This window comes from Opisthocomus hoazin, chromosome 8, assembly GCF_030867145.1.
Source record: "Opisthocomus hoazin isolate bOpiHoa1 chromosome 8, bOpiHoa1.hap1, whole genome shotgun sequence".
NCBI lineage: Eukaryota > Metazoa > Chordata > Aves > Opisthocomiformes > Opisthocomidae > Opisthocomus > Opisthocomus hoazin.
In genome coordinates, this window is record NC_134421.1 from 15,821,632 (window position 1) to 15,846,044 (window position 24,413).

Sequence of the window (24,413 nt, forward strand, 5' to 3'; positions counted from 1 at the left end):
GTGGGTGGCTTCAGTCAGTGTTTTGATGTATGCAGTCAAGAGGTTCATGGGGCTGCACACTGCAAACACTAACCACCCTCTCAGCCAGCAAGAGAGGTCATTGCCATCAGCCAGTCCTTGTTCGTGGTTGCGGAGGACTTAGTTCAAAGAGTAATGCTTTGGGGTTTTTTGATCTGTGTCAATAAGTCAGGTTTGGCTGCCTGGTAATTGCTCAGAAGCCAGCAGCAGCTGGAAGGGATGACACATAACGCAACAGGCAGCCGCATTCTTCCGGGAAATCAAAGCATTCCCCCAGTGATGGTGCTGTCTTGATGGAGGCGGCAAATTCATTTGAACACCCAGCCCCTACCCCCACATCGCAGAGGAGCAAAAGGCGCAGGAGCTCGCCAATCCTGCCATACACATGGCAGCGCGGTGGTTTTGCATACAGCTGTGCTGACTGGCTTCCAAATCCCTGCTTCCACAGGTCGCTGCTGGCCTGCCAGCAGTAGGGCTGATCGCGCCAACCAGTCTCAGAGCTCTTTGTGCCGCTGCTGTCGTCTGAGTCATCTGTCTGGGACGTGTTCACACTCACAAATATCTTTCTGAAACGCTCCCTTCTGTGGGAGGCCAGCGCTGGGTGCGTTTGTGTAGGGTACATAGGTAACAGCTCTGTATTTTTCCAAGTGAGAAATGCAAGAGAGCGTCTTTTCCTTGGGGTGGGCACACTTGGGGTGCCCCTCCTGGTGACTGAACAGCCGATAGCCCACCGCGACCCACTAATAAACAGCAGCCACGGCGCTGCCGTTCCACGCTGTGCCGTGAGCCCTGTTCAACTCAGCCGTCCCCATCCTCCTCTTCAGCTGCTGCCACCACCACCACCGCAGCTCCCCCTCTGCGACCTGCTGAGCCCACGGGCCCTGCCTCCCAGCGCCTGGCCACGACCGGGGACCTCGGAAGCCTCAAGCGGAGCTGGACGCGGCCCAGCACCTGGGCTGGAGGCTGCAGGCCTCGCTCCACCATATCGCCCAGCCCGGCCTCTGCGTGCGCTGTGGTGGCTGGAGGGGCCCGAAGGCCTCGGGGCAGGGGGGGGACGGACACACACGACACCCCCGGAGGCCGAGGCGACCCCTCCGCGGGGAGCCGGGCCGCGGGGATGCGCCGGGGCCGCACCGCCGGCGCCGCTCCCAAGATGGCGGCAGGAGCGGGCAGGGACCACCCCCCCCGCGGGTCTCCGTCCCCACGGCAACGCGGCACGACGCGAGCGGAGGGGGCGGGGCTCCGCCTCGCTCCCGGCTGCTTCCGGGCTGGCCCCCGGCGGTGACGTGTCGGCGGGCTGACAGCGCCGGGCGGCGGGGGCCGCGCGCCGGGCGGCCGCTTCCGGTGAGCCATGGGACACCCCCCCCCCCCCCCCTTCAGGGCCGGCCCCCCGCGGTTGCCCCGGTGACGGTTTCGGTGTGGGAGGGGCCGCGGGTCGCGCTCCTTCCCCCCCACCCCCCCCCCCCGGGCCCCGTCACCGCGACCCCTCCCCAGACGGTGTCTGCGGGCCGGGGCTGAGGCCTCGGGCCTTGGGGAGCCTCCCGCCGCCGCGGCCCAGCGCCGAGCTGCCGGCCGGGCCCTCGCCCCCGGGCGGCGAGGGGGGTGAAGGGAGTGGAGCATCTCTGCTCCGAGGAAAAGCTGAGGGAGCTGGGCTCGTTCAGCCTGGAGAACAGAGGGCTGAGGGGGGACCTTGTAAATGTCTATAAATATCTCAAGGGTGGGTGTCAGGAGGATGGGGCCAGACTCTTTTCAGTGGTACCCAGCAACAGGATAAGGGGCAATGGGCACAAACTGAAGCACAGGAAGTTCTAGCTGAACATGAGGAAGAACTTCTTCCCTCTGAGGGTGACGGAGCCCTGGAACAAGCTGCCCAGGGAGGATGTGGAGTCTCCTTCTCTGGAGATATTCAAGACCTGCCTGGACGTGGTCCTGTGCAGCCTGCTGTAGGTGACCCTGCTTTGGCAGGGGGGTTGGACCAGATGACCCACAGAGGTCCCTTCCAACCCCTAACGTTCTATGATTCTTTACTGAAAGAGTGGTCAGGCACTGGGACAGGCTGCCCAGGGCAGTGATGGAGTCACCATCCCTGGAGGTGTTCAAAAAACGTGTGGACATGGCACTTGGGGACATGTTTTAGCAGGCATGGTGGTGCTGGGTTGATGGTTGGACCTGATGATCTTAGGTTCATAGATGATTCTATGAAGCCAGGAACAAAACAGAGACTTTTAGCAGATGTAGCGGGTGGAACTGACAGTGCCCTTCGCAGCCATGGGGCAGGCAGAGTGTGTGAAGGAGGTGCTTCCAGAAGGGACTGCGCTTGGTTCTGTGCTTTGGGAATGCTGTGTGCAGGTGGGTTGCGGAATGCGCGGTATTCAGATGTGGGGACTTCCTCCTGTCTCATTCAGAGCAGAGGGTTGGAGACACTTGACATGGCTTTCATTTTCGGTGTAAGAACAGAGACCACGACGTGACATTTAAAAAAAGCAAGGAGAGGGGGGCTGACAAGGGCGACAGGTTGATTTTGTGCAGTTTTCTGTTGGGATCGCTGGTTTATTGGGGTTTATTCTGTTCTTTCCTCCCAAGGAGTTCGGAATAAGCAGTTTTGGGTGAACAGGCTCCACGTAACCAAAACGATGTTTGCAGATTTGGACTACGATATTGAGGAAGATAAACTGTGAGTATTTTGTTTGTCTTTTCCTGGGTTTTTTTTGCTAACAATAGAAATAGTCTTTGCAGCCAAGGTGTTATGGGAGTGGATAAATTTACCTGCTCCCGATACTGTGTGCTGAGGAGTCAGACTTGCTGTTCAGTCCTGATTCCTTGCTCCCTCTGGGGCCTGGGGATGAGGCATCGCCGTGCTGGCGAGCAAAGGAGAACGCTTCCCGTTGCTCTGCAGTGACTGCCCTGCCATTTCTGGTTGCAAAGCAGTGCTGATGAGTCTTCAGTAAATTAGTTACCTCAGCCAGAGAAAACATTATTTACAGCAGAGGAAAGGTAGCTAATAAGAGGCGGGAAGAAGCAGGGAGAGACTCTGGACTCCTTAGGTCTGTCTGGCATTTCCTGAGGAAGTAACAGGCTTGGTGAGATTAACAGTGAATTTGACATGGAGCACTTGTCTTGCAGCTGGTTTATGCTGTGCAAGTTTTCCTCTCGCTCTGGCAACAAGAGCAGATGAGACGCTCCATGAACCATGGTAGTGTTTCCTCAGTGCCTAGCGATGGAGGAGGGTGTCTCTCCCACCTCTAATCCTTGCGTGCAGCCTCAAAAAAGAGAGCCCAGAAGGTCTTTGTGCTGGCCCGTGCCAGTGGGCACTACGGCAGAGACAAGGCAATGAATTCAAACGTGCAGTGCCCATTATATTCCCAGTTTGTGTTGACTGGGATGCCGGAGCTGTTTCACACGCGTGCGGCTCTGCCTGCCATGTTCAGTTATTCGTTCCCCCTTTCTCATTGTAGGGGGATCCCCACTGTGCCTGGGACCGTGACCCTGAAGAAGGACTCTCAGAACCTGATTGGGATCAGCATCGGGGGGGGAGCGCAGTACTGCCCCTGTCTCTACATTGTCCAGGTGGGCACTCGGCAGGAAGAATCAACCACCTTTGTAAAACGGTGTTGACCTGAGAGATGGGGAGCGTGGAGAGCCCTATGCTGTTTGTTTGCCTCAAAGGGGGACACATCGTCTCACTGTCCAGTGAATAAGATTTTCTTACTCTAGTACCAAGTAGTTATGGAAGAATTAAATCAAGACTTCTGAAATTATCCTTCTCCTTGGAGAGCATGTTAGAATTCACAGGGGAACAGTGTGACATTCTCAACATCAGGAAGTCCTGTGCTTGAGGAGGTGCATCCTGGAGACAAGAACTTCCTGCGAGAACAAGATGATCAGCCCACCTCCGATTTAGGGAAAATTTGAGGCTTCACCATGAACAAAATACAACTGAGTTAAATAGGAGGAATGTAACTGTCCCTTTTTCATTCTTCAGCCCTGCATTCACCTTTCTCTTCCTCTTGATCCCAGACTACCTATGCTTTTTCTCCTCCCCACTAGGTATTTGATAACACGCCAGCAGCCTTAGACGGCACCGTGGCAGCTGGTGATGAAATCACAGGAGTGAATGGGAAGTCCGTCAAAGGGAAGACCAAGGTGGAGGTGGCCAAGATGATACAGATGGTAAAGGTGAGAGGTAGGAGGGGGCCGCTGGAGCTTCTGGGTCATAGCTTAGCTTTTTGTCCATTGGTAAAGGAAGCCACTGCTACTTGCTTCCACCACAGCAGTTTTGGATTTGCTCTTTCTACAGGGAGAAGTGACGATACACTACAACAAGCTTCAGGCCGACCCAAAGCAGGGCAAGTCTTTGGATATCGGTAAGACTGGTTTCTTTCTCCCTAGAGTGTTAAAGTGACATGGGGGGGTGAAAGACTGGTCCCAGCTAAAACCAAGGTAAAATTCTCATTCCATCCTTCCTCTTAACTCAGTCGTTTCCAAATGAATATTGTCAAAGAGAATTAAAGGTTTAAAAAAAATCCTTCCCTGACTGATTGAAATAGTCTTGAAAGTTCGTTAGAGGCAGGAGGCTTGTTTTTGTGCACTGTGTTTATCACAGATGACGAAACTCAACTAGATAATTATTTAATACATGTAAGTTATGCCAACCTATTGAGATTTTAGGTGTACACAGAACTGTGAGTGTCGAGAAACACTGGTTGCAGTTTCTCAGCTCAGATAACACTGATGAAATACACTGAGTTTTGTATAACCATAAATTTTATAGGAAAGAGGGGAGGCTTTATTTCTAAAACAAAGTGGGTGTTTGGAACTAAGCCTACACAGCTGTCTCCATTATATGGTCTATCTTTCTCGCTTTCCTAAAAAATCTATCTGTTCTTTTTGCTTTCGTTTCTTCTCATGGTGATTAAGGTGCTAATGAATTGACAGGAGTTCAGGGAAATGGTGAGGACTGAGGTGGATTTCTGGGGAAACAGAAGTGTGGTGAGAATATGGTATTTTCCAGAGATGCTGAACCCTGTGACTTCAGCTGGGTTCTTGGGAGCTGCAGGCACTTGGCACCTCTGCAAGTTTGCCTCTAAATAAATATAGCTGAGTCGTCTAATTCCAAAGAGGGCATAATTGTCTTCAGTAATTTGCAGCGTATGACCACCAAAGACAGAAACAAATTCCATCAAGGGGCGACAAAAGGGTTTAACTAAGATCCAAAAGACAAAAGTAAGCAAAGGGATAGCTTCGAGCATTAAATCCTGTTTGCCTTGCTTTCAGCCTCGTCTCCTGACTTCAGTTTAAGTAATACAGCAAGCAGAATAAGCAAAGTTTAGTTCCAAATATCATGACAGGTATCTTATAGTGAAGCGATTTACTGGAATAGTCTTCCAAAAGAAGTGCTGGAGCTCTGTTAATTGCACTATATAGGATGTGAGAGCTGGACAGATAGATAAGACAGAAGTGCTGTGCACAGCTGGACCCAACATCTAGTGTCTATGGTATTCTTTTTCTGCTTGCTACCTCAGTAGTGAGTGAAACTCAGTTTATTCAATACCTGAGAAACCAGTGAAGTATGCTAGTGTGCTTCTCAGGCCTATAGAAATGACCCTGACCCTGGTTTACCACTCTCTTTTGCCCTTTAGTATTGAAGAAGGTAAAGCATCGCCTGGTAGAGAACATGAGCTCAGGGACAGCGGATGCTCTGGGGTTAAGCCGAGCCATACTTTGCAATGGTAAGTATTGTCTGGGAGGACATTTTCTTAAGGGAACACTTACCTTCTTGTGCTTACCAGCTTTTTATTGTTACTTGCATGTTCCTCATTATTCCTTTGTAACTCTTTCCTTTCGCTATGCCTCGGTGTACTGATTTTTCTGAGTGATATATCCTGTCATTGGGGCCATTTAAATATTAACTAAGGTCAAATTAATTTGATGACCTGCTTAGTAAATGCTGATAGGTGATGACCCCACACTTTAAAACTAGTTTGCAGTTACTTTAAAATCTTCCCGTGTTGGACCAGGCGATAGGCTTTAAAGGCGAGAGAAGTTTGAACCAAAGATACAAAACTGGTGTTTTTCCAGTTGGTCAGGTCTTAACCGTGTCCTGGATTTGACTATTGTAATTCTGTATTCTGATTCTTGTTTCCATTTAGACGGATTGGTGAAGAGATTGGAGGAGCTGGAGAGGACTGCAGAGTTATACAAAGGTAAACAGACACCAGATGGGAGGGAAAGATGCCTCCGTTCATGTTTCCGTGAGGTGACTTAAATGTTTTTTCTGGCTTCCATCACAGGCTTGACAGAGCACACCAAGAGTCTTCTCAGAGCTTTCTTTGAGCTATCCCAGACACACAGAGGTAAAGAGTCTGAATGAAGGGAGCAGAAATCTTTGACCTCCAGTTTCAGGAGTGTTAGTTAGTACTTAGAGGTGCGATTCCCTTACCCAAAGAAAAACTAAATGTTTCAGAAATGAGCTGGGAAGGGCTGCCCTCCTGGCATTAGCGGTCACGGTGCTAACACAAGCCCTGTCTTTCACATGAGATGTTGAAGAAATGCCCTGCCAACCCCTGCTCTTTAGGGAATAGGTGGCATCATTCCCCAGCTATTTGCAAGGTTATGGGAAGGAGTTGTAGTGTTGGAGGCAAGATTCTTCTCCAGGGTCAACCTCTTCTTTCATCTGTTTCTATTTATTACCTTTATCCAGCATTTGGAGATGTTTTCTCTGTCATTGGTGTACGGGAACCGCAACCAGCTGCCAGTGAAGCCTTTGTGAAATTTGCTGATGCCCACCGCAACATTGAGAAGTTTGGGATTCACCTTCTGAAAACAATTAAGCCGGTAAAGAATTTAAACATAGGAGTACAGGGTCTGGAGAAGAGGGGAATCTAGAAAGACAGAAGCATGTCTATGAAGGTGTGGTGTTAAAGATCGTTCATTGTGGGAAGAACTGTCTTTGTCTGCTTTCCTTCAGGGAACTCTCTTCATGAAGACCCGAAGAGGTAACGTAGTGAATATATCAATCTTGTCCCTTTGTCTTTTGCACAGGAGTATAATTCCTCTCCTTTTGGGGACGCGGGGGTAGTTTGATCAGTGTAGTCCCCAAAGCCCTTTTGCTGGTATTGGTACCTGTAGTTAAAAGATGTCACTAAATTTAAAAGTGTTTAAGTAAGCAGCCCAGGAACACTTTAAGGATTTCAATCAATGTATTTGAGTGAGAGTCTCCAGGGGATCTGTCCACTTAGTTTAGCAGAGAGAGTATTAAATGTTGATCTGAGCACCACTTTAATTGCCATGTTGGATGGACAACATTGGGTAGTGGGACTTTGATTCAGGGAGGGCGGTGTCCAGGACTCACTGAAAGTGAAACAAGATTTTTTGAAAGAAGACAAATTCAGACTAGAGTGAGGCATGCATTTCTAACGCTGGAACCACTTCCCGGTGACTCTAATGGGTTCTCTAACCACGGTAATTCTGAGTCAAGATCAAATATTTGCTTTCAGATGTGCTCTAGTTAAAAAAAGTTAACTCGAGGCAGTCTCATGACCTGTGCTGGTTAGAAGGTTGCACTTGACGAATTCTAGTCATGCTTTTTGGTCTTTCATTCAGCAGCAGGATGTTTGCCTTGCAGATGCTTACTGACTTGAATACGTATCTGAATAAAGCCATTCCTGACACAAGGCTGACTATCAAAAAATACCTGGATGTCAAGTTTGAATATTTGGTGAGCTACCAATTTTTTTTCTTTTTTAAAAAGTTGAAATTAAGTTTCATAGAATTGTAGTTGAAATTAAGTTTCATAGAATCGTTGCTTGAGGGTCACATATAGCCTGTACCATCACACATCCATCCTTCCACAATCCATGCAAGAATGCTTTATTTTTTCCAATTCTTTGTCTATGGACGGATTACTCAGATTCAGACACCTGCTTTTTACTCAATACTTCTCACTGGCAAGAGAGAGCTGCTAGAACCTGGATGACTTATTTTCTACACCACCAGATTAATTTCCTTATTTATTTGTAAAGAGTTCCTGTGCAACTTACGTTCTTCAACTCCTCTAAATAGCTCACCAAGCCTCAAAGTCCATATTTTTCAGGTAGTTTTGAATAGTCTTTCTTTAGCCAGATTAAACCACTGTCAAATCATGTTTGTTTTCATTTAGACCGTGCCTTTTTTCCCCTTTCTCTATTCCACTCACCCCTTGTTTCCTACACTCCAAAAAATAGAGTAGGGTTGTTAAGTGCGTCTGTTCTATAACTGTAGGAGTCTATTTCCGTTTACCAGCTGAGAGAAGTATTTGGAGCTGCAGTCCTAAGGCAAGTGAATATGGCAGCATCTCTTCCCACATCAATCCTTCCCACAATTCATCATTTCCCTCCCCCCCCCGCTTTATATATTGCCTCCTCATACTTTTCTGTTACTGTGTTTTCCCAAACAGTAGATGAATACAGGATTTTTCTCTTACTCACGTTGCACTTATCGGAAGTATTTGCTCCTGTAGTATAAATAATAAGCACCTTCTCTCTCCCCCGCTGTTTTCTTTCACTGTCTTTCTCTAAATAGATTTTCTTTCCACCTGGGATGTTTAATATACCGTGATCCCACTGTGCTTTCCCCAATGGGGAAATGCTGCACCTTTGAAGGAAGGCTTGGAATGGTACAACCCCGTGGCTATGGGCGATGATGAAATTGCTTCTAATTCTTAATATTTCCTTCTTGTTTTACTTTTTGCATTTTTTCTCTTGAATCCTACGAAGTCTTACTGCCTGAAAGTCAAAGAGATGGATGATGAAGAGTACAGCTGCATTGTGAGTACCAGTACTGTGACAGTGACAACTGCATACTCTGTTTCTGCAGCTTCCCTGTGCACTCTGCCTTATGACTGCAAAAAGCCCGCTTTGCCTCTGTGCACCCAAACTAGTGAATGCATTGTACGAATGACACATGTTTGACCTTAACATATTAGAAACTGGAGATGCTTAAATGCTTCCTGGGAAACACTGCCAGTAACTGTCACTGGTGAATCACTGGTGCTGTGGAATAGTAAAGGGCCCAGACATCTCCTCTGCAGCTTGTTTGCTCGGTGGTTGCCTGTCTTAGTGTTTAAGTAATATTAGCTTGTGTAAGGAGGATTAAGGTGATGTTGTCACAGATTCCATTTGTGTGTAGGGTGCAGCTTATCGTTAATTCTGGACTTGTGTCTGAGAAATGGAGGTTTAGCTCCTCCGCAGCAAAGTGCATGTGAAAGCTGCATTTGTCGTTGAGGAAAATTGATTAAAGGATGTCTCTTAACAATAGGTTGTTTTGGTAAAAATAGATAATTTAAAATCAGAATACTTTAAAAAAAAACTGGCAACTTTCTCCAGTAACAGTTTGCTGTCTGGTTTAATTTTACAACTGTAATCCTTAACAGCTCTGTTTAAGATAGCTAAAGCTGTCCCCTACCCGCCCAGTCTCCCTGCATAAAACCAAGATCTTATTTTATCCTAGGAATTTATCTCAGAGCAGGAATTCGATTTTTTTTGAATGCCTAGTACCTAGTGCCAGGAAGGAGGAAATCTTTCCTTAACAGTTCATTTGATTATATCTTTCCTGCTAAATGGGAAGGAAAGTGTGCTGGTCTTGAACAGCAAGTAACATCTTTGGGGTCTGGCACATGCAGTGTGCATTACCAAGCCGTAGTCTGTAACACGGATTTTTATGAGTGTTATGTTTACAGGTGCAAGAGAGGAATGCTGTTTTGCTGACAGACCTAACCTCTTTCTCTCAAAACTATTTTGTGGGACAATGTATATGTCCATTCCTACTGGTTTCCAGTATTGTGTCTGGATGGTCACAGACACCACAGGGTTCCCTGTGTAGATGTATGATATGTCATGCAGTCAATGTAGGGTGAAGCTTGCAGAGGAGGGCAGAATTTTTTGTGTGATTGATGTGAATTAATATAGTCCTCAGACCCTAGACTTGCTTGTTCATAATGCCTGTCTTAATAGTTCAGATAAGAAGCCATCCCACATATCCATGCTGGATTGAAAGGTGCCTGTCCTTTTGCCTTTGCTTAGTAGTGATGCTTTTCTTTACCCTGGCTGGCGTGTATTTGGCCTGCAGAATCGCCCCACTGGCTGCCAGGTGTTGATGTGGCTCAGCGTTCCTCGTGTTTCGTGCTTCCTGACTGCAGTTCCAGTGAGCCTGAGAGGGCTGCGGTAACCCAAGGTCATCGTGAGCCCGCATCAGCAGGCAAGCTCTGCGTACCAGCACTGTTGTGGGAGTCTAAAACGGTGCCATGTTTTTGGCAGGCTCTGGGTGAACCCCTCTACCGGGTCAGCACTGGGAACTACGAATACCGCCTTATCCTACGCTGCCGGCAGGAGGCTCGCACACGGTTTGCCAAGATGAGGAAGGACGTGCTGGAGAAAATAGAGCTCCTAGACCAGAAACACGGTGAGTACCGCTGCTGCGCCCCGCACCTGTAGGGGCCAGGCGGACGTGGCTTTGGCCTTCATGCTCCTCCTTCATCTCAGCTCAGAAGTCTCTGCTGAAGAACCCATCTGTGGCTGTGCCCGAGGCATCCGCCCTCAGGGGCCAGAAGGGATGAATGCGTAGGAGGCTGTGTCTAACGCTGTCGAGGGAGGCTTGATCGCAGCCTTCACGCTCAGTTTGGGAAGGGGATTTTCGCCTAATTTCTTCCCAACTTGTCTCCACTGCAGTGCAAGACATCGTGTTCCAGCTGCAGCGTTTTGTCTCCACGATGTCCAAGTACTACGACGACTGCTATGCCGTGCTCCGAGATGCAGATGTCTTTCCCATTGAGGTGGACCTTGCCCGCACAACTCTTAACTATGGGCAGAAGGACACGTACACAGATGGGACAGAAGAAGAAGAAGGAGGAAGCGAGAGAGAAGGTAGCGGGAAGGAGGATGCAAATGGTGAAAAGCTCATTGATGATGCCTGAGTGTGTCGGCACGGCCAGAGGAAAGACTTTGCAGACTGTTATAAAAACTTTTATTTCACATGGCGATTCATCCTCCGTGACTTTCTGTGTATGTCCAGCCTGGGGTTCCTCCTCTGCTTTGGGTGGGGGTGGCTGGTTGGAGTGTGACCAGCCTCTGCTTTCCTCTCTCCTCCCTTGCTTGTTTGCCTGGATATTCCTTTTGCCCCCAGAGACTTCTGCTGCCCGACCCCGGTACTGAGGTGTGGGGAGGGAAATCTCCTACCATGCCATCATGCGACTCTGTGCAGACAGGACGCTGCTGAGCATGTGGGGTGCACCACTCCCCTCTGGCACGTGGAAGCCAGTTAAACATCTGGAGATGACTGCAAATGGCGAGAACAGCCCCCTTCTGTCCTCCCCTTGTGCCATGGGAAAGCATCGGCACCAGCATTGTTCTTCTCACCCCACTGCTCGCTGTCTTCATGCTTCCGGTTCTCTGACCTGTTTTAAGCTTGCTCTGTCTCTTCCATCTGACCCCATGGGCTGCAGGACCGATTTCTGCAGGATGATCACTCCCACCACTCCAGCCCTCTGCACCGCTGTTTTTAGGAAACAGGAGCAAGTCTGAGCTGATGCCTGGAACTGGTGGTGGTACGTGTGATCGGATCACCCCCCCATCCAAGGGGCTGCGGGAAGATCTCGAAGCAGGGACTGGTGGGAGAAGGTGCCTGGCGTGCTGGGCTGCTGCAGCCCTGCTGCAAAGATTTGGAAGTCTCTTCCCCTGACTACCATCCTCTTCATAGTCCGTGAGCTCCTGCGCAGCTGGCACCATGTGCACGCTCCATAGCTACACGCCAGGGCTAGAATCCTGCAGGATGTGGCTCTGCCCTTCCCTGTGGGAAGGAGGGACCTGGCTTGGGAAGGAGCCCTCCTACTCGGCAGAGATGCTGGGGTGAACGTGCTTGTCTGAGGCAGACGGGTTCCTGGGAATGACAGCAAAGCTGCGCGTTTCCTTCCCATCACTCTCTCTTAGGGCGCCTTGCGATGGGCAGTACCCAAATGTGCTTCTTGAGGACGTGCAGCCAGTCCTGCACACTCTTCCCTCATGTGGGTACCAGGAGGAGCCACCTTAGAACCACAAAGGAGGTGTCTCATCCTTCAGCTGGAGGGGAGAGACCAGCAGCCTTGTGGAGAGGGGAAGACGTGGCCTGTAGGCAGGGGCTTTGCGATTCCCTAGTGCTAAGCGTGAATAGCCCAACCCCCCCCAGCCAGCCATCTTGTGCTGCCTCCGGGCCAGCCAGGAGCAGTAGCTATGCCCCGTTCCTCAGCATAAGGGAAAGGGAGGAAAGGAAAACCAAGGTAAATGAGACTGCTTCTTCCCTCTTTCCTTTTCTCTTCTCCTCTCTCCATCCTTGTGGGCTGATCCCAGATGCAGACGGCACTTTCTCTTTTAGCGGGCAGCGGAGCTGCCAGGAGTGGTGTGCTTCTCAGGCGAGGGTTCTGACTTCTCTGTCATTACATTCTAGTGGTGGAGAAGTTATTTAAGGGCATTAATTTATGATTGTTTGTTTTGTTTTGTTCTGTTTTCTCTTTGATTTGTTTTTGGAGCTTCGTCATCTCTGTGGGTGCCTGGAAGAAAGCCATCCATGGTCGAGCTACTCTGGAAGATTTAAACGGACTCTGATGTACTGACGGTTGTCTCTAGTAAAGAAAAATGTGACATTTCATTTCCTGTCCTTCATGGGTTTTCTTTAGTGATTTTTTTGTTCATCCTCCATTGGTTTTAATTGTAAAATATAATCACAGGAAGAAGGTGGGTCATGTGCTGGCCTTAATTTTCCTACTCGTACTGGTGGATAATCTCTATGCCAAGAGGCAGTGGTCACTGCAGCACAGGTTTCCAGAGGAGGAGACTTATAAATGCTGTTTATAAGGCCAGTCCTCCATGTAATACCGGCTTCTCTGCCTCTTGGCTTCCCAGGGGAACAGCAGTCCTGGAAAGCCACCAGTTGCCTCAGCCCGGCCGGGCACTGTCCTTGCACCCTCCAGGGCCGCCTGCTCCACCCAGCTCAGCTGTTGCATCCCAAGCTTGAGCTGATGCCGATGTCCCTGATCCTCTTTCAGAGCTGTTTGTTGTGCCAAAATATGGAGCCGTTAAGTGGAACAGAGAAAACGCTTCCGCGGAGCCTGCCTGGAAGCCAACAAGGCAAAGTGGAAGGCAGCATAGCCAGGGTTTTGCAGCCTGGCGGGTGGAGGGGAAGGGAGAGGGCTGGGTATCTTACAACGCCGTCAGTAGCAAGATCGGGTGCCCTAAGGGCTTTTACATGCTTTTGTGGAAAGCTTTAAAAGCAGGAGGCTTAGTGGGAAATGTTGACTGGTGACGAGGAAACAGAGGGGACCTTGTTCTAGCGACCTGTCTGGTGCTGACAAGGGTGGTCGTTTTCACACTGTGGACCCTGGGCCTCTGGGAAGTTGTCAGCTGCTTCTTGGAGGGGCTGTTGGTGAATAAGGAAAACCCAGCCTGGGGGGCAGGGGCTTGGGGTCACTGGGGAAAGAGCTGTGGAGTAACTTTCTTGAGCAAAGCAGAAATAGTGATCTTACCTTGTGAGGAGGGGAGAACAAGATTGCAGAGCAGTGAATGAACACCTGCAGGGCTCCATCACCCTTGCTGCTGCTTCTCGTTCTCCCAGAGCTTTGCATATGGAGTTTGTCGGGGTGCTTATTCTGATTTGGGATGTGTCTAAGGGGATTTGAGTAGGAAAAAGCCCAAAGACACCACTGTGACTGGCTCATAAGCAGAGCTGTGGTGGGACCAGGTACAACCCCACGGGGTTTACCTTCCTGCCTCCAATTTCCAGTTCCTGTGTCTCTTCCTAAAGACATTCTTCATTCAGCTTTCTTTTGCTCATCATTTACCACTCTTTGCTTGGGAGCATCTAAAATGAAACCCTTTCCTTCCTGTCCCTGTACACCCATTGAGTCTAAACGGCTTTATGGACCCTGCAGGCTTTGCCCATTACCCATTCATTTGTAGTCAGTCTGGTCTGGAATGAAACGCCTTTGTCTGACGGTCCCAGGAGCTGCCTGCCCTGGAGCCCTCTGCTTTGTTCTCCATCCCTCGCTGCAGTCACAGGTTCCCCCAGGGCCGCTTGAGGTGAAGCAGTTCAGGAAAACGGAAGAAAGGGCTTTGGCCAGGGGTGTTTATAAAAGATCCAGCCCTAAAGCAGATTAAGAGTGGTTTAAGCATGCTGGGTAAAGGTTGTCCTCTCTGAATCTAGAAATCCACCGCCACAGCGGGGGTGGAGGGGTCATGCCTGCTTCACCACGTGCTCCAACACCCTCATTAGTGGCACCCAGGGGCTGCACGGCTTGTCCTTCTGCCTTACCTTTGATTCCTTTACTTAAAGGGGGTTTTCTCTGTTTAGAAGGAAAACACACACATGTCTGGTGCTATTCCTGCTGAGTGGATAATCGCTTGGGACACGGCTGTCTACCTGCCCTGAGACCCCCACCCCCACAGGGGCCAAGTTGTTCCCTCCACACGTCAACGGGTCTCACTTCAGCTGAGATAAAGCTGGCTCGCTGCTATTCCTGTCAGCGAGGCCCCGTCCCGTGGCTGCTCGCCTAATGGTATTAGCCTTTCTTAGGTGTCTTTTCCTCTCACCCCCAGCAGCAGCCTCTAACCCAGCGCTCCCCTACTTGGAAAAGCAGCATCATGTGTCACCGCCCCGGCTTTACCACCCACAAACGATGCTGCCGACGGAGGTGGTTGGAGCTGGTGTCCCCCCGGTTTGGCCGCGCCCGGGGGAGGTATGGCAGGGGACGCAGTGTCTACCCCCGTGCCAGCTGCAGCTGGAGGTGGCCCGGATGACAGCTGTGAGTTACACCACCTCCTAAACCTACCGCCAGCTGGCCTGGCACGATCCCGACCGTGGAAGTGCGGTGGAGAAAACACTGACACCAGACCGAAGCGTACCAGACCTGATAAAGAGTCTCTAATTGTTTGTGTTCTGTATTGTGACAATGCAGAAGGAAAAGGAGAGTCCTTGGCACCCTCCTCGAAAGACTTTCTCCAGGGCTGGTTTGGAAGTGAGGAAAGAAGTTTTGATTTTTTTTTTTCTTTTCAGTGTTTGGGCTGCTCTGAGCCTGTGCTGTACCGGCATGAGTGTAGGATGCAAGCAGACGTATCACTGGGGAGGTATGTGGACATATGTACAAGAGGACCAGCTATTCTTTGACTCTCTCCCTCTTACTTCTTAGATCTGCTTTTGTCTCGCCTTTCTCCACCCCATATCCCATGTACCCTCCCATGCTGAGGTGCGTGCAAACGAGGCCAGTTTTATACATCCCCGTTCCTCTGCCCTGGCTAAAAACTGTCCCTCTCCACTGTCTGGTCAGCGTTGCGGCCGTCTCGTGCCAACACCTCCCCGTCCCCCTCGGGACACCCGCCTCCCTCCCCGCTCTGCTCCTCAGCCACGTGGTTGGCCTCCTCGCTGGCTGCCACCATGGCATTGTCAGTGCTGTGGGACGGCTGGTGGTTGTCGCTGCTGTGCTCCTCAGCTTCCTGCACGTCGGACTCTGCTTCCTCAGTGTCGCTCCCGGCACCCACGGAGGGATTCTTCTCCAGGGGAGGCTCCTTCTTCTTCCCTCGGTTCAGGCAGCAGTAGGTGGCCATGGCCAGGAAGAGAGCGGAGAGCACCACCTCTGAGCCTGCCAGGTAGAAGATCACTTCGTAGTTCTTGAGAGCATCAACCAAGCGGCCTGATGGTTGGAGAAGAAATGAGACAATCAGCTTCAGCCTACGCACTCCCGCATGGACAGCCCAGCACAGGTGGGCAGCACCTGCGTCTGGCTGAGGACTCATTTCTCAAGGGAGGAGTGGGAAGCCTGGATATCTAAATATCGTCCTGGGCAAGAGCCACATGGTACCACCAGAGAAAGTACTGTAAGAGTGCGGGGTTGGTGTTTCCCTCATGTGGACAAGGTTAATAATTGTGATGTTATGGTCTTGTGTTGTGATGGGCCATCTTCTTCTTTCCAAGGTGAGACGAGCCTCCGAGGACTTGGCTTGTCCAGTCTCAGGGAAGAAACAAAATTTGAGAAGCTGTTGCTATTTCTTAAGCTATCATGTCAGGAAAACTGTCAGAGGGGGAGAAGAAATATCTCTTTGGCAGAGAAATCCCCTTGGCTAGCCCACCTCTGATGATTACTCTGCCAAAGAGATGTTCTCCGTGCATCTTCTGAATGCAGCAGGGCTGGCAATGGAGGGAGGGTTCCCAGTCCTCAGTGCTGGGGAGCCTGAGCAGCCACCACACTGCCATCAGGATGGCACCCACTGAGCTAGGACGGGGCCGTGGTGACCAGAGGCTTCATCCTTGTCCCACATCCTCCCGACTGCTCGTGTGACCTGTCGCTCTGTGGTGCGTGGCCCGCAACCAGCCCCAGGGCACGCTGAGGTGCCTCCCAGTGCAGCCGTGGGAGCAGGCGGTGAATTCCTCCCCAGTGAATGTGCCGCTGTTCGCCCAAGGCGGACAGTGAGCGAGGAGCCTGCGTGCATGCATGCGCGTGTGTGTGGGCGTGCGGCTTATCCCACGCCAAACCCCCTCACCCCCCGGAGCGGGAAGCAGCTCAGGAGGATTACACCAAACAAAGCCACTTTGTTCAACCCCCTTCTTCCAGCCAAGCGCCGCTCCCCCGAGTCCAAGCCGTCGGGTTGCCCTCAAGCTTCCCGGACCAGCGGGGTCCTGCAGCAGCGGGGCGAAGGTGGGAACTGCGACTTGGGTCCCCTCAACACCATTCTTTGGTGACCCTGCACCACCTGCGTGGGTGTGCAGGGTACTGAGACACAGCTGAACTGAGGCAAGAGGGCTGAGGGATGTCCCCCATCCCCACCCACCGGAGTGCCGTGCTCCTTGGAGTAAGGTGCTGTTAAATCCCCCTCTCGCCCCATGATCTCTGCAGCTGCCTCCGAGACACGTATTTCTTGACCCTCCCTGGCCTGGGACTGCTGACTGCCCCACAGGTTGTAAGATGGGACATGAATAATTGTTAGCACCGAGAGGGTCTTCACTCAGCCACCAATATTTACCTGAGAGCTGGGCAGACTTGCTGAGGGCAGGTTTCACTCTGAGCTGGGGGTACATGCTGGGCAAAAGCTCGTTCACACAGAGGTCTTCAGTGATGGGCTTTAGCCCACATGTTGCAGCTGAAGGAAGGGAGCGCAAGACGCGACGGAGTGGTTCCTCCCTGGGGATTTGCCCATGGTCTGTCCCTGACCCTTCCTCACAAATCACACATGCAGGAAACTGCACTTTGTTTGGAAATGATCCTTTGGCATGATTTGGCTTTCTAAAACCTGATGAGACACTTAACAGCAACCTACAGCAGCCCTCTGAGTGAAGGGTCTCTCCCCACTCAGCAGCCTGGTTGTGGGCTGTTTGTGGGGCATGGACCCTAGACTAGACTGGTTGAGAAGCTGTGTCTGAATCCCCTTTAAAAAAAAAGTAGCAGCAAATGCCTCAGATGGCTCTACAAACTGTTTTGACTTGACTGGCACCAAAACGCCCGTGCCTGGGGCCAACACAAATGGAGATCCTTATTCACAGCACCAACAAAAAGGCCAGGAACACAAAGGACAACTTGAAAGACCCTCACCTTGTCCTACTGGAGACTCTCAAAGGTTTTCCTGCAGCGTGTGCCTGACCCTACCCATAACATGATCTTATGCAATGTTGGCAGTGAAGGCAGAGACCTGGATCCCAGCATGAAGGAGAGGGAAGCGCCACTGAGCAGGACTGAGGGACAGTGGAAGCCATGCCACTCTGGAGAGCTCTTTATACCTTGCCTCTGAGCAAAGCAGTGAGAGAAATATCACTTGCCATTTTCTGCACCTGCTCAGATTCAATGTAGTGGCGCGTGTAGTGAGACTGGGAGCTCTCACTGCAGATCTCGGCTTCCAGGGGAGCTTTGAAGCTGAGACATAGGGTCTTTCTTCAAGCACTGTGCCCACGCCCAATACCTGCAATACCGTGGAATGGCAGCCCGACGAATCACCTGTGGTTTTCAGCAAGAGACCTACCTGCAGAGGGTGGACCGATGAGAACAGCAAAAGCCTCGATAAGTAGGACCAGCCCGATGGCACTGGAGAACTTCTGGGAGCCAACGATGGCCATCAGCACCTCGAACTGCAGTGCCCCCACCATGCCATAAGAGATGCCAAAAAAGACGCAGAAGATGACCAGCCCCGTGTAGTTGCTAGCCCTGGCACTGCAGATGTCTGTCAAGCCATTGAAGAGCATAGAGAAGCTGAACAGGTATGCCACGTGAGGGCGGACCCACTTCAGCCCTGCCACCATGCCGCAGGCTGGGCGGGCAAAGATGTCTATGAAACCGATGATGGAGAGCAAGAACGCAGCCTCTGTGTCTGGTACGCCTGTGTCCTTGGCGTAGTTGACCAGCAATATGGGGGGCACAAAGAGACCCAAGACCAGGATGAACTTTGAAATAGTGTAAATGATAAACCCTCGGTTGGAAAAGATGCTAAAATCCAGAAGCTTCTTTCCTTTCTTGGGCTTCTTCTTGGCTTTCTTGGCTTTCTTCATTCCATCAGTGGTGCTGATTCCTTCCTCTGATTTTCCTCCTATGGGCAGCATCTCCTTAGCTTCGTATTTGTCCTGAGCCTTCCCCATCTTCCGCTTCATGCCCATATCCAGGGGTCTCATGACTGCCCCACAAGTGCAGCAGTTAAGCAGAAGGCCCCCCATGATAAGGAACCCTCCTCGCCAACCAAACTTCTCCAGCAGCACTTGACCCAGTGGAGAGAGGGAGGAAAGGAAGACGGGGCTCCCAGCAGCAGCCAGTCCATTGGCAAGAGGCCGACGCTTGTCAAAGTAGGTGCCCAGCATGATCAGCGAGGGCTGGAAGTTCAGTGCCATACCCAGACCTACATGAGGGTGAGAGCCAGGAGTGAGACAGAAAGTGCGAGAACATGAGATGTGGTTTGCAACAAGCTGAAAACTCTCCTCAGACTATCCTAGTCCTGAAGGCCCATGATGGGATTCACATGTTCCTCACAGATCTCTGCTCCTTCATGTTAGTGGGCTGGCCCAAGAGAAGATGGGCTAAACCAGCCTGTCTACCTGAAGTGTGTTTGACTCAGGTAGCTGTGGCCATGTTTAGACAGGACATGTGCCTTAAACTGGAACTTTGCCTCCCTCCCCTACCACTATATACTGATGCCATCCCAGTTGCCACAATCATTGGGCATCACCTGCATTTCTTCTGTCCCTCTCCCCTCAGCCACAGGCCCTGCCTGTTTAGATGCAGTAGACACATCTCTCACAGGTGCAATGTTCCGGCCTAGATGCCTCCTGTAAGCAGGTGCAAACAAGTGAGGGGACACCTGATGCTAGCCATGGCAATGCTAAGGGGGGACACAACATGGTCTTGGCTCTTCCCCAGTTAAGTCTATCCCGCCCAGCTCCTGGGGCTCTCACCTGTCAGCACGCCAGCTGTCAGATAAAGCTCAATGATATTGGTGGTGAAAGATGCCAGGATCATCCCAGAAGAAGCTAGCAGCCCACCAATGAGCATCACGGGCCGGCAGCCAAACTGGTTCACCATGATGCTGCATACTGGTCCTAGGAGGAAGCAGAGGAGACAGAGTAGGAAACCAGAAGGAGGTAGGACAACTGGGAAGGTGCAGCCTGCCCAAGCGGGCACCTGGGGAAGATGAAACACTGATGACAGAGATCACTGCTTGGCTGCTCAGATACACAGCCCTTGGGCCCAGCCAAGGGAGAGATTGTATAGTGTGGAGACCTCTGTTTTGCCCTGCCTTCAGCCTCTTGTTCCCTGGGAACAAGAAGGGGCTTGGTGTGATACAGAAAGCACTTCAGCAATGGGAGCAAACCCCGTGTTAACTGCCTGAGAGGCGGGTGGGGTGACCCCTGAGTTCTCCTGGGGCAGGGGAAACAGAGACTTGAAATGCAACACACTCTAGAAGAGAAGTGGTGGGACTATTGTACTCTGCATGTTGGTTCATGACCAACACGACCAACAGGGAGCATGAGGAGAACCCATGGAGAAATGGTCTGGGCCCATAAGAGGGTTGGGAAGGCACAAGTTAGGGAAGGGGAATTGTATCCAAGCATCACCTGTCCCGTAGAGCATGGCCAGCATGATGGAGGAGATCCAGGCTGTGTCACTGTAGCCCACGTGGAAATCTTTCATGAGCTCCTTGAAGTAGACACTGACGGCTTTCGGGAAGGCATAGGAGAAACCGGTGATCACAAAGCAGCCAAAGAGCACGATCCAGCCCCAGCCACCATCCGGGGGCTTCACGGGAGCAGGGAGCTGCCCTTCCTCTGGGTCAGCTCTCCCCATCGTCTAGCCTGGGAGGGGAAAGGCAGGTCAAGAGGAGGTAGGGCAACAGAGATAGAGAGAAAGATAAAGAAATCTCCAGGTGCTGCAAGACGAGAAGAGCAGAGCAGGCAAACATTTACTGCAAGGTTTCTCTCCATGCCCACTGTCTCCAAGCTCCGAGACCCTCACCAGGGGACCACATCATCTCTCTGCACCTTCATCCTGCCAGGCAAGGCAGGACCGCTCCAGGGTGCGAGGCCAAGCCACACTTGGGCAGAGAAGGGAAGACCCCCCCCCAAGCTCAGGGCACCCCACAGCTCTGTCACCCTTGGTCAGAAGCAGACAAGCAGGGTCACAGCTCCTAGTTGAGACTGGAGAGCTGCACCTGACGTGGTGGGGCATCAGGATCTGCAGCACCCTACCTTGCTCTGGGGTCCCAAGATCACTCTTTGAGCCTTTTACCTCCTGGTCTGCTCTGTCTGGGAGGCCTCCAGGGTCTGCCCTGCTACAGAAGCCTCCAGCAGTGGGGCAGAGGAGGTCCATGAACCCCACTGTGCTTTCCCCTGGGAGGCTGCTGTGCACAGCCCTCACCCTCCCTTCCTCACCGCGAGTGGCCAGATTTGGGAAAATTGGTGAAGGGGGAGAGCACGGCAAAACCGGTGGTGGTGGCTACTCGCATGCCAGAGAGATTAGGGCTCTGTACCTACATGGAGGGGCCAGAACAAAGCCTAAGAGGGGAGAAGGAGGGAATTAGAGGGGATATCTTGTGAGTTGCTCTCAGGGCTGTTAAGCTGCCCAGGAATTTTTCTTCAAATGGCTGCTGTGGACATGTTTTTCTCATTTCTCCCCAAGGTACCAGGTCTTTGCCGTAGGCCTTCTGGCCTCAGTTTCTTGGTCAGCCAGGCTTATTTTTGCACCCGTATGCAAAAACATCACTGGCCTTTGATTATTGATGCTCCCAAGTAGCATCAGCCAGGCATTATAAAATAGGGGGGCTTTCTCCATGCCTGAGCTGGACTTTGCCAGGTCCAGTTTGCTGTCTCACCGTCCTGCTGGCAGTACACCCCCAGCGTGGGTCCTCTCTCCTCCCAGCTCCCTTGGCTGAAGGACTACGAGATGGCGGCAATGTCCCCATCCCTTGGCACTGGGAGTTGTGTGAAATGCAAGCAGTCAAATGCTGACTGTGACTGCCGAGGGGACAAGGACACTCCAATGGATGGGACAAGAGGGATAGCACCTGGAAGCTTTGGATCTGGGTGCATTTCTCAAGGAAGTCCCTCTTCTTTGTTTCCTCTAAGCAATGGGGACGACTTGTCCCGATTCCCATAGCACTGATTGCTCTGCAGGTTAAACAAGTGCAAATTCTTTAGGCAAAAGCATGGATGGCACAGGCAGAGTCCAGGTAAAGGACCCTTGCTTGGCAAGAGGTGGTCCTACCCCATGACACCTCTGAATCTTGCAGAAAAGGAGAACGACTAGTCTTTCTCAGGCTGCAGGAGCTTCAGCATGTAGAGCTGAGGCTGGAAATGGGGGTTGGAAAGTGCTCTGAGAGGGGTCTGAAACCATAGTTTAGGGGATGCTGGAGCAGGGACCTGCAAGGCAAGACAACTAGGCCAGTTCCGGACCCCTCCACAAGGGACATGGCATCTGCACCCACAGTGCATTGACACGAGGAGGCCCAAAATGGTCTTGGCCAGTTGGTTTTAGTCAGATGCCCAAGCCAAGGTTGACCTGTGGAGGGAAGGGTGGAATCAGAGTCACCAGCCACTCACAGTGGTATCCCTCCTTCCCCTCCCCAGGGAATCGTTGCTTCTGAAAACACTTGAGGGTTTGTGCATGGCAGCACCCAGTTGTCTGCCACCACCACGGGTCCCCAGACTTTCAGGACCCCATCAGCCGGCTACAAAAGCGCAAATGTTTCTCAGTCAGAGCTGGTCCTCGACCACCACCACTTCACCATCTGCTGCACATGGCTGCCTCAGATGAGAGCAGCTGACATCAAACACGCCCTGAGCCTTTTTATCCAAGCTCCTCTCCCAGCCTCGCTCTGCTTGATCTCATCCTGCACCACAAATGAAATTAATCAATCAAACCATTGCAATTGATCTTTCCCCCCACCCCCCAGCTTCCTAGCAAGAAAATATTTGTCCATCTGTGGCATGTTCTTCAGAGATTTCTGTAGCATCGCCTGTCAACGAGGAGTCCACTGCCTTTGATTTTGAAGAGCACGTTAGACAAATATCCATCAGTGCTGTGTGAGTTTGGAGCTGGATGGGTACCACTGCAGAAGCCACTTGCTCAGGGCTACACAACCGTACAGCAAGGCGTGAAGAGGCTTTTACCTGCCTGCAGACAGATGTTGGCTGAAAAAGATGAGGTGCACCAGAGGAGCCCACCTGGGGAGATGTCTCCAAAGCCAATACGCTGTAACACAGCTCTGCTGGAGATTTATCCCAGCTCTGAGCCAGGCAGCTCCGAGCTGCCTTGCTCCTGACACCACAGCCCATACGCTGGCTCTTCTCCTCACGACCGCACACCGTGGGCACACCGTGTACCTCTACAGCTTGCTATTATCTTTCTCCTCAGTTAAGCAGCTTTATTCACAGGTAAAAATACCACGGGTACATTCACACGCACCTGAAAGCTCATCGGCATGGGCACCTGCCCTTCCACAGAGCTGGCTGCTGGTGGGTTCCGGGAGAAGACCTGCACCGACACCAGCAGTTACCAGCCCAGGCTGGGAGGGTGAAGGCCATGGCAGGTTCAGCTGTGGCTGCCAGTCCCTGGGCACACACAGAGCACGGAGCAGCCGGTGCTGGACGATGCGCAGCAAAGCTCTGCCGCGCCAGGCAAGCTGCGTGCAGGAGGGTCTGCGTGAATGCTAGGATGGCTCCTAGTGCCTCCACACAGCACGGGTGGGGTCTGTTTGATAAATGCAAGGACCACGATTCATGCCACCAGCCTCCCCAGCCCACAGACAACACCCTGGGAAAGCATTCATTGGAGAATTAAATCAGTGCAAGCTGTCGCATCGGCAGCCGGTGCTGGGATGCCATCATCTCACCGCGGCACTGACCTGTGCAACGAAGCGACAACCTTCTGAGCACGGGATGATCCTCCGAGGGCCGAGTGGACCCGTCAGCAAGCCCTCCCTTCTCCCTCTGGCTCGCGCTTCCCAGCTCTGGACGAGGACGCCCGCTTAGATGGTCCCGCTGGCTCTTTGCTCCATGGTGGACACACCGTCAGCCAGGCACGGGGAGGATGCCCGCAGGAATCCAGCGCCCGTCGGGCAGCGTCTAGTGCCCCGCTCCTTCCTTTGGGACGACTATGTCCTCGCTAGAGAGCTAATCCCCCTCGCAGCCTGCTTTCCTCCAGCCCCGATGCTGCCCAGCGAAGCCGCCCGTGGCCGACCCAGGGGGATGCCCCGTGCGGGGGACCCCCTTGCCTCCCGTGGGTGCAGGTGGTGACCCACGGCCCTCCCAGCGTGGATGTGGGTCAGCAGCCGCTTATGGTTTCAGGTCGGTGGAGGCCGGCGGGCGCTGAGTGGGCAGAAAGCACTTCTGCACTTTTAAGAGGCTTTTCCAGCCAATGGGGAGGAGGTGGCTGCCTCCCGTGGCCCGAATCCCCCTGTAATCCCGCAGCCCAGGGGCTCCTCGCCTCTCCCCCAGCAGAACGGGGCGAAGCTGGGAGTGCCAGTGATGGACCCAGCCAGGAGGGAAGGTGCCAGGGCGGGGGGCAGCAGATGATGAGGGCACAGACCCGTGCTTCAGTAAGGGGCACCGGCGAGGTTCTGCAGGGCACGTGCCCAGCAGACAGCGAAGACAAGGTGGACCAGTGGAGGAACCACGGCTCTCCGCGGCTCGGAGGGTGGGCTCCAGCCCGCCCCGGGCAGCCGGCTCACCACCTCCTGCCGAACCGAGACCCCTCAGCAGCTGCCGCTGCCCAGGAGGGTGCCTGGTGGGTGCTGGGGACCAGCTGGGCTCTGGCCATGCAGGGAGAAAAACCGCTTTCCTTCCAGGGAGGGGGCCGGGGCTCGCCCCGGGTGGGATTTCAGGGAGTGGGGAGGGAAAGGCCAGGGCTGTAAACCCCCAAAGCCCCTCAGCCC

At 52.3% G+C, this 24,413-nt stretch overlaps 2 protein-coding genes across 2 annotated transcripts; one reads left to right on the forward strand and one right to left on the reverse strand.

Annotated features, from left to right (window-relative positions):
• Positions 1-1,286: 1,286 nt before the first annotated feature.
• PICK1 (protein interacting with PRKCA 1) lies at positions 1,287-12,711 on the forward strand. Its single transcript, XM_075428770.1, has 13 exons — positions 1,287-1,362; positions 2,602-2,692; positions 3,474-3,585; positions 4,066-4,194; positions 4,316-4,382; positions 5,658-5,747; positions 6,168-6,221; positions 6,309-6,371; positions 6,719-6,852; positions 7,643-7,735; positions 8,772-8,822; positions 10,311-10,455; positions 10,722-12,711. The coding sequence occupies exons 2-13, from the start codon at positions 2,652-2,654 to the stop codon at positions 10,964-10,966; spliced, it is 1,224 nt and encodes a 407-aa protein (XP_075284885.1). The 5' UTR covers positions 1,287-1,362; positions 2,602-2,651; the 3' UTR covers positions 10,967-12,711.
• Positions 12,712-15,299: 2,588 nt separating this feature from the next.
• Positions 15,300-20,329, reverse strand: SLC16A8 (solute carrier family 16 member 8). The gene is made up of 4 exons (XM_009937790.2): positions 20,101-20,329; positions 19,441-19,584; positions 18,024-18,887; positions 15,300-15,706 (listed from the first exon to the last, which is right to left on the reverse strand). The coding sequence occupies exons 1-4, from the start codon at positions 20,327-20,329 to the stop codon at positions 15,312-15,314; spliced, it is 1,632 nt and encodes a 543-aa protein (XP_009936092.2). The 3' UTR covers positions 15,300-15,311.
• Between the last annotated feature and the right edge of the window lie 4,084 nt (positions 20,330-24,413).

What these genes read in the sequence shown, in the direction of transcription:
- PICK1 (XM_075428770.1), top strand. Translation starts at nt 2,652, where the DNA reads ATGTTTGCAGATTTGGACTACGATATTGAGGAAGATAAACT. An exon ending in AGATGATACAGATGGTAAAG is followed by an intron (nt 4,195 to 4,315) that starts GTGAGAGGTAGG and finishes CTCTTTCTACAG; the next exon opens with GGAGAAGTGACGATACACTA. An exon ending in GCTCCTAGACCAGAAACACG is followed by an intron (nt 10,456 to 10,721) that starts GTGAGTACCGCT and finishes TCTCCACTGCAG; the next exon opens with TGCAAGACATCGTGTTCCAG.
- SLC16A8 (XM_009937790.2), bottom strand. Translation starts at nt 20,329, where the DNA reads ATGGGGAGAGCTGACCCAGAGGAAGGGCAGCTCCCTGCTCCCGTGAAG. An exon ending in GACAGCTGGCGTGCTGACAG is followed by an intron (nt 18,888 to 19,440) that starts GTGAGAGCCCCA and finishes ACCCTCATGTAG; the next exon opens with GTCTGGGTATGGCACTGAAC. An exon ending in CATCGGTCCACCCTCTGCAG is followed by an intron (nt 15,707 to 18,023) that starts GTAGGTCTCTTG and finishes TCCAACCATCAG; the next exon opens with GCCGCTTGGTTGATGCTCTC.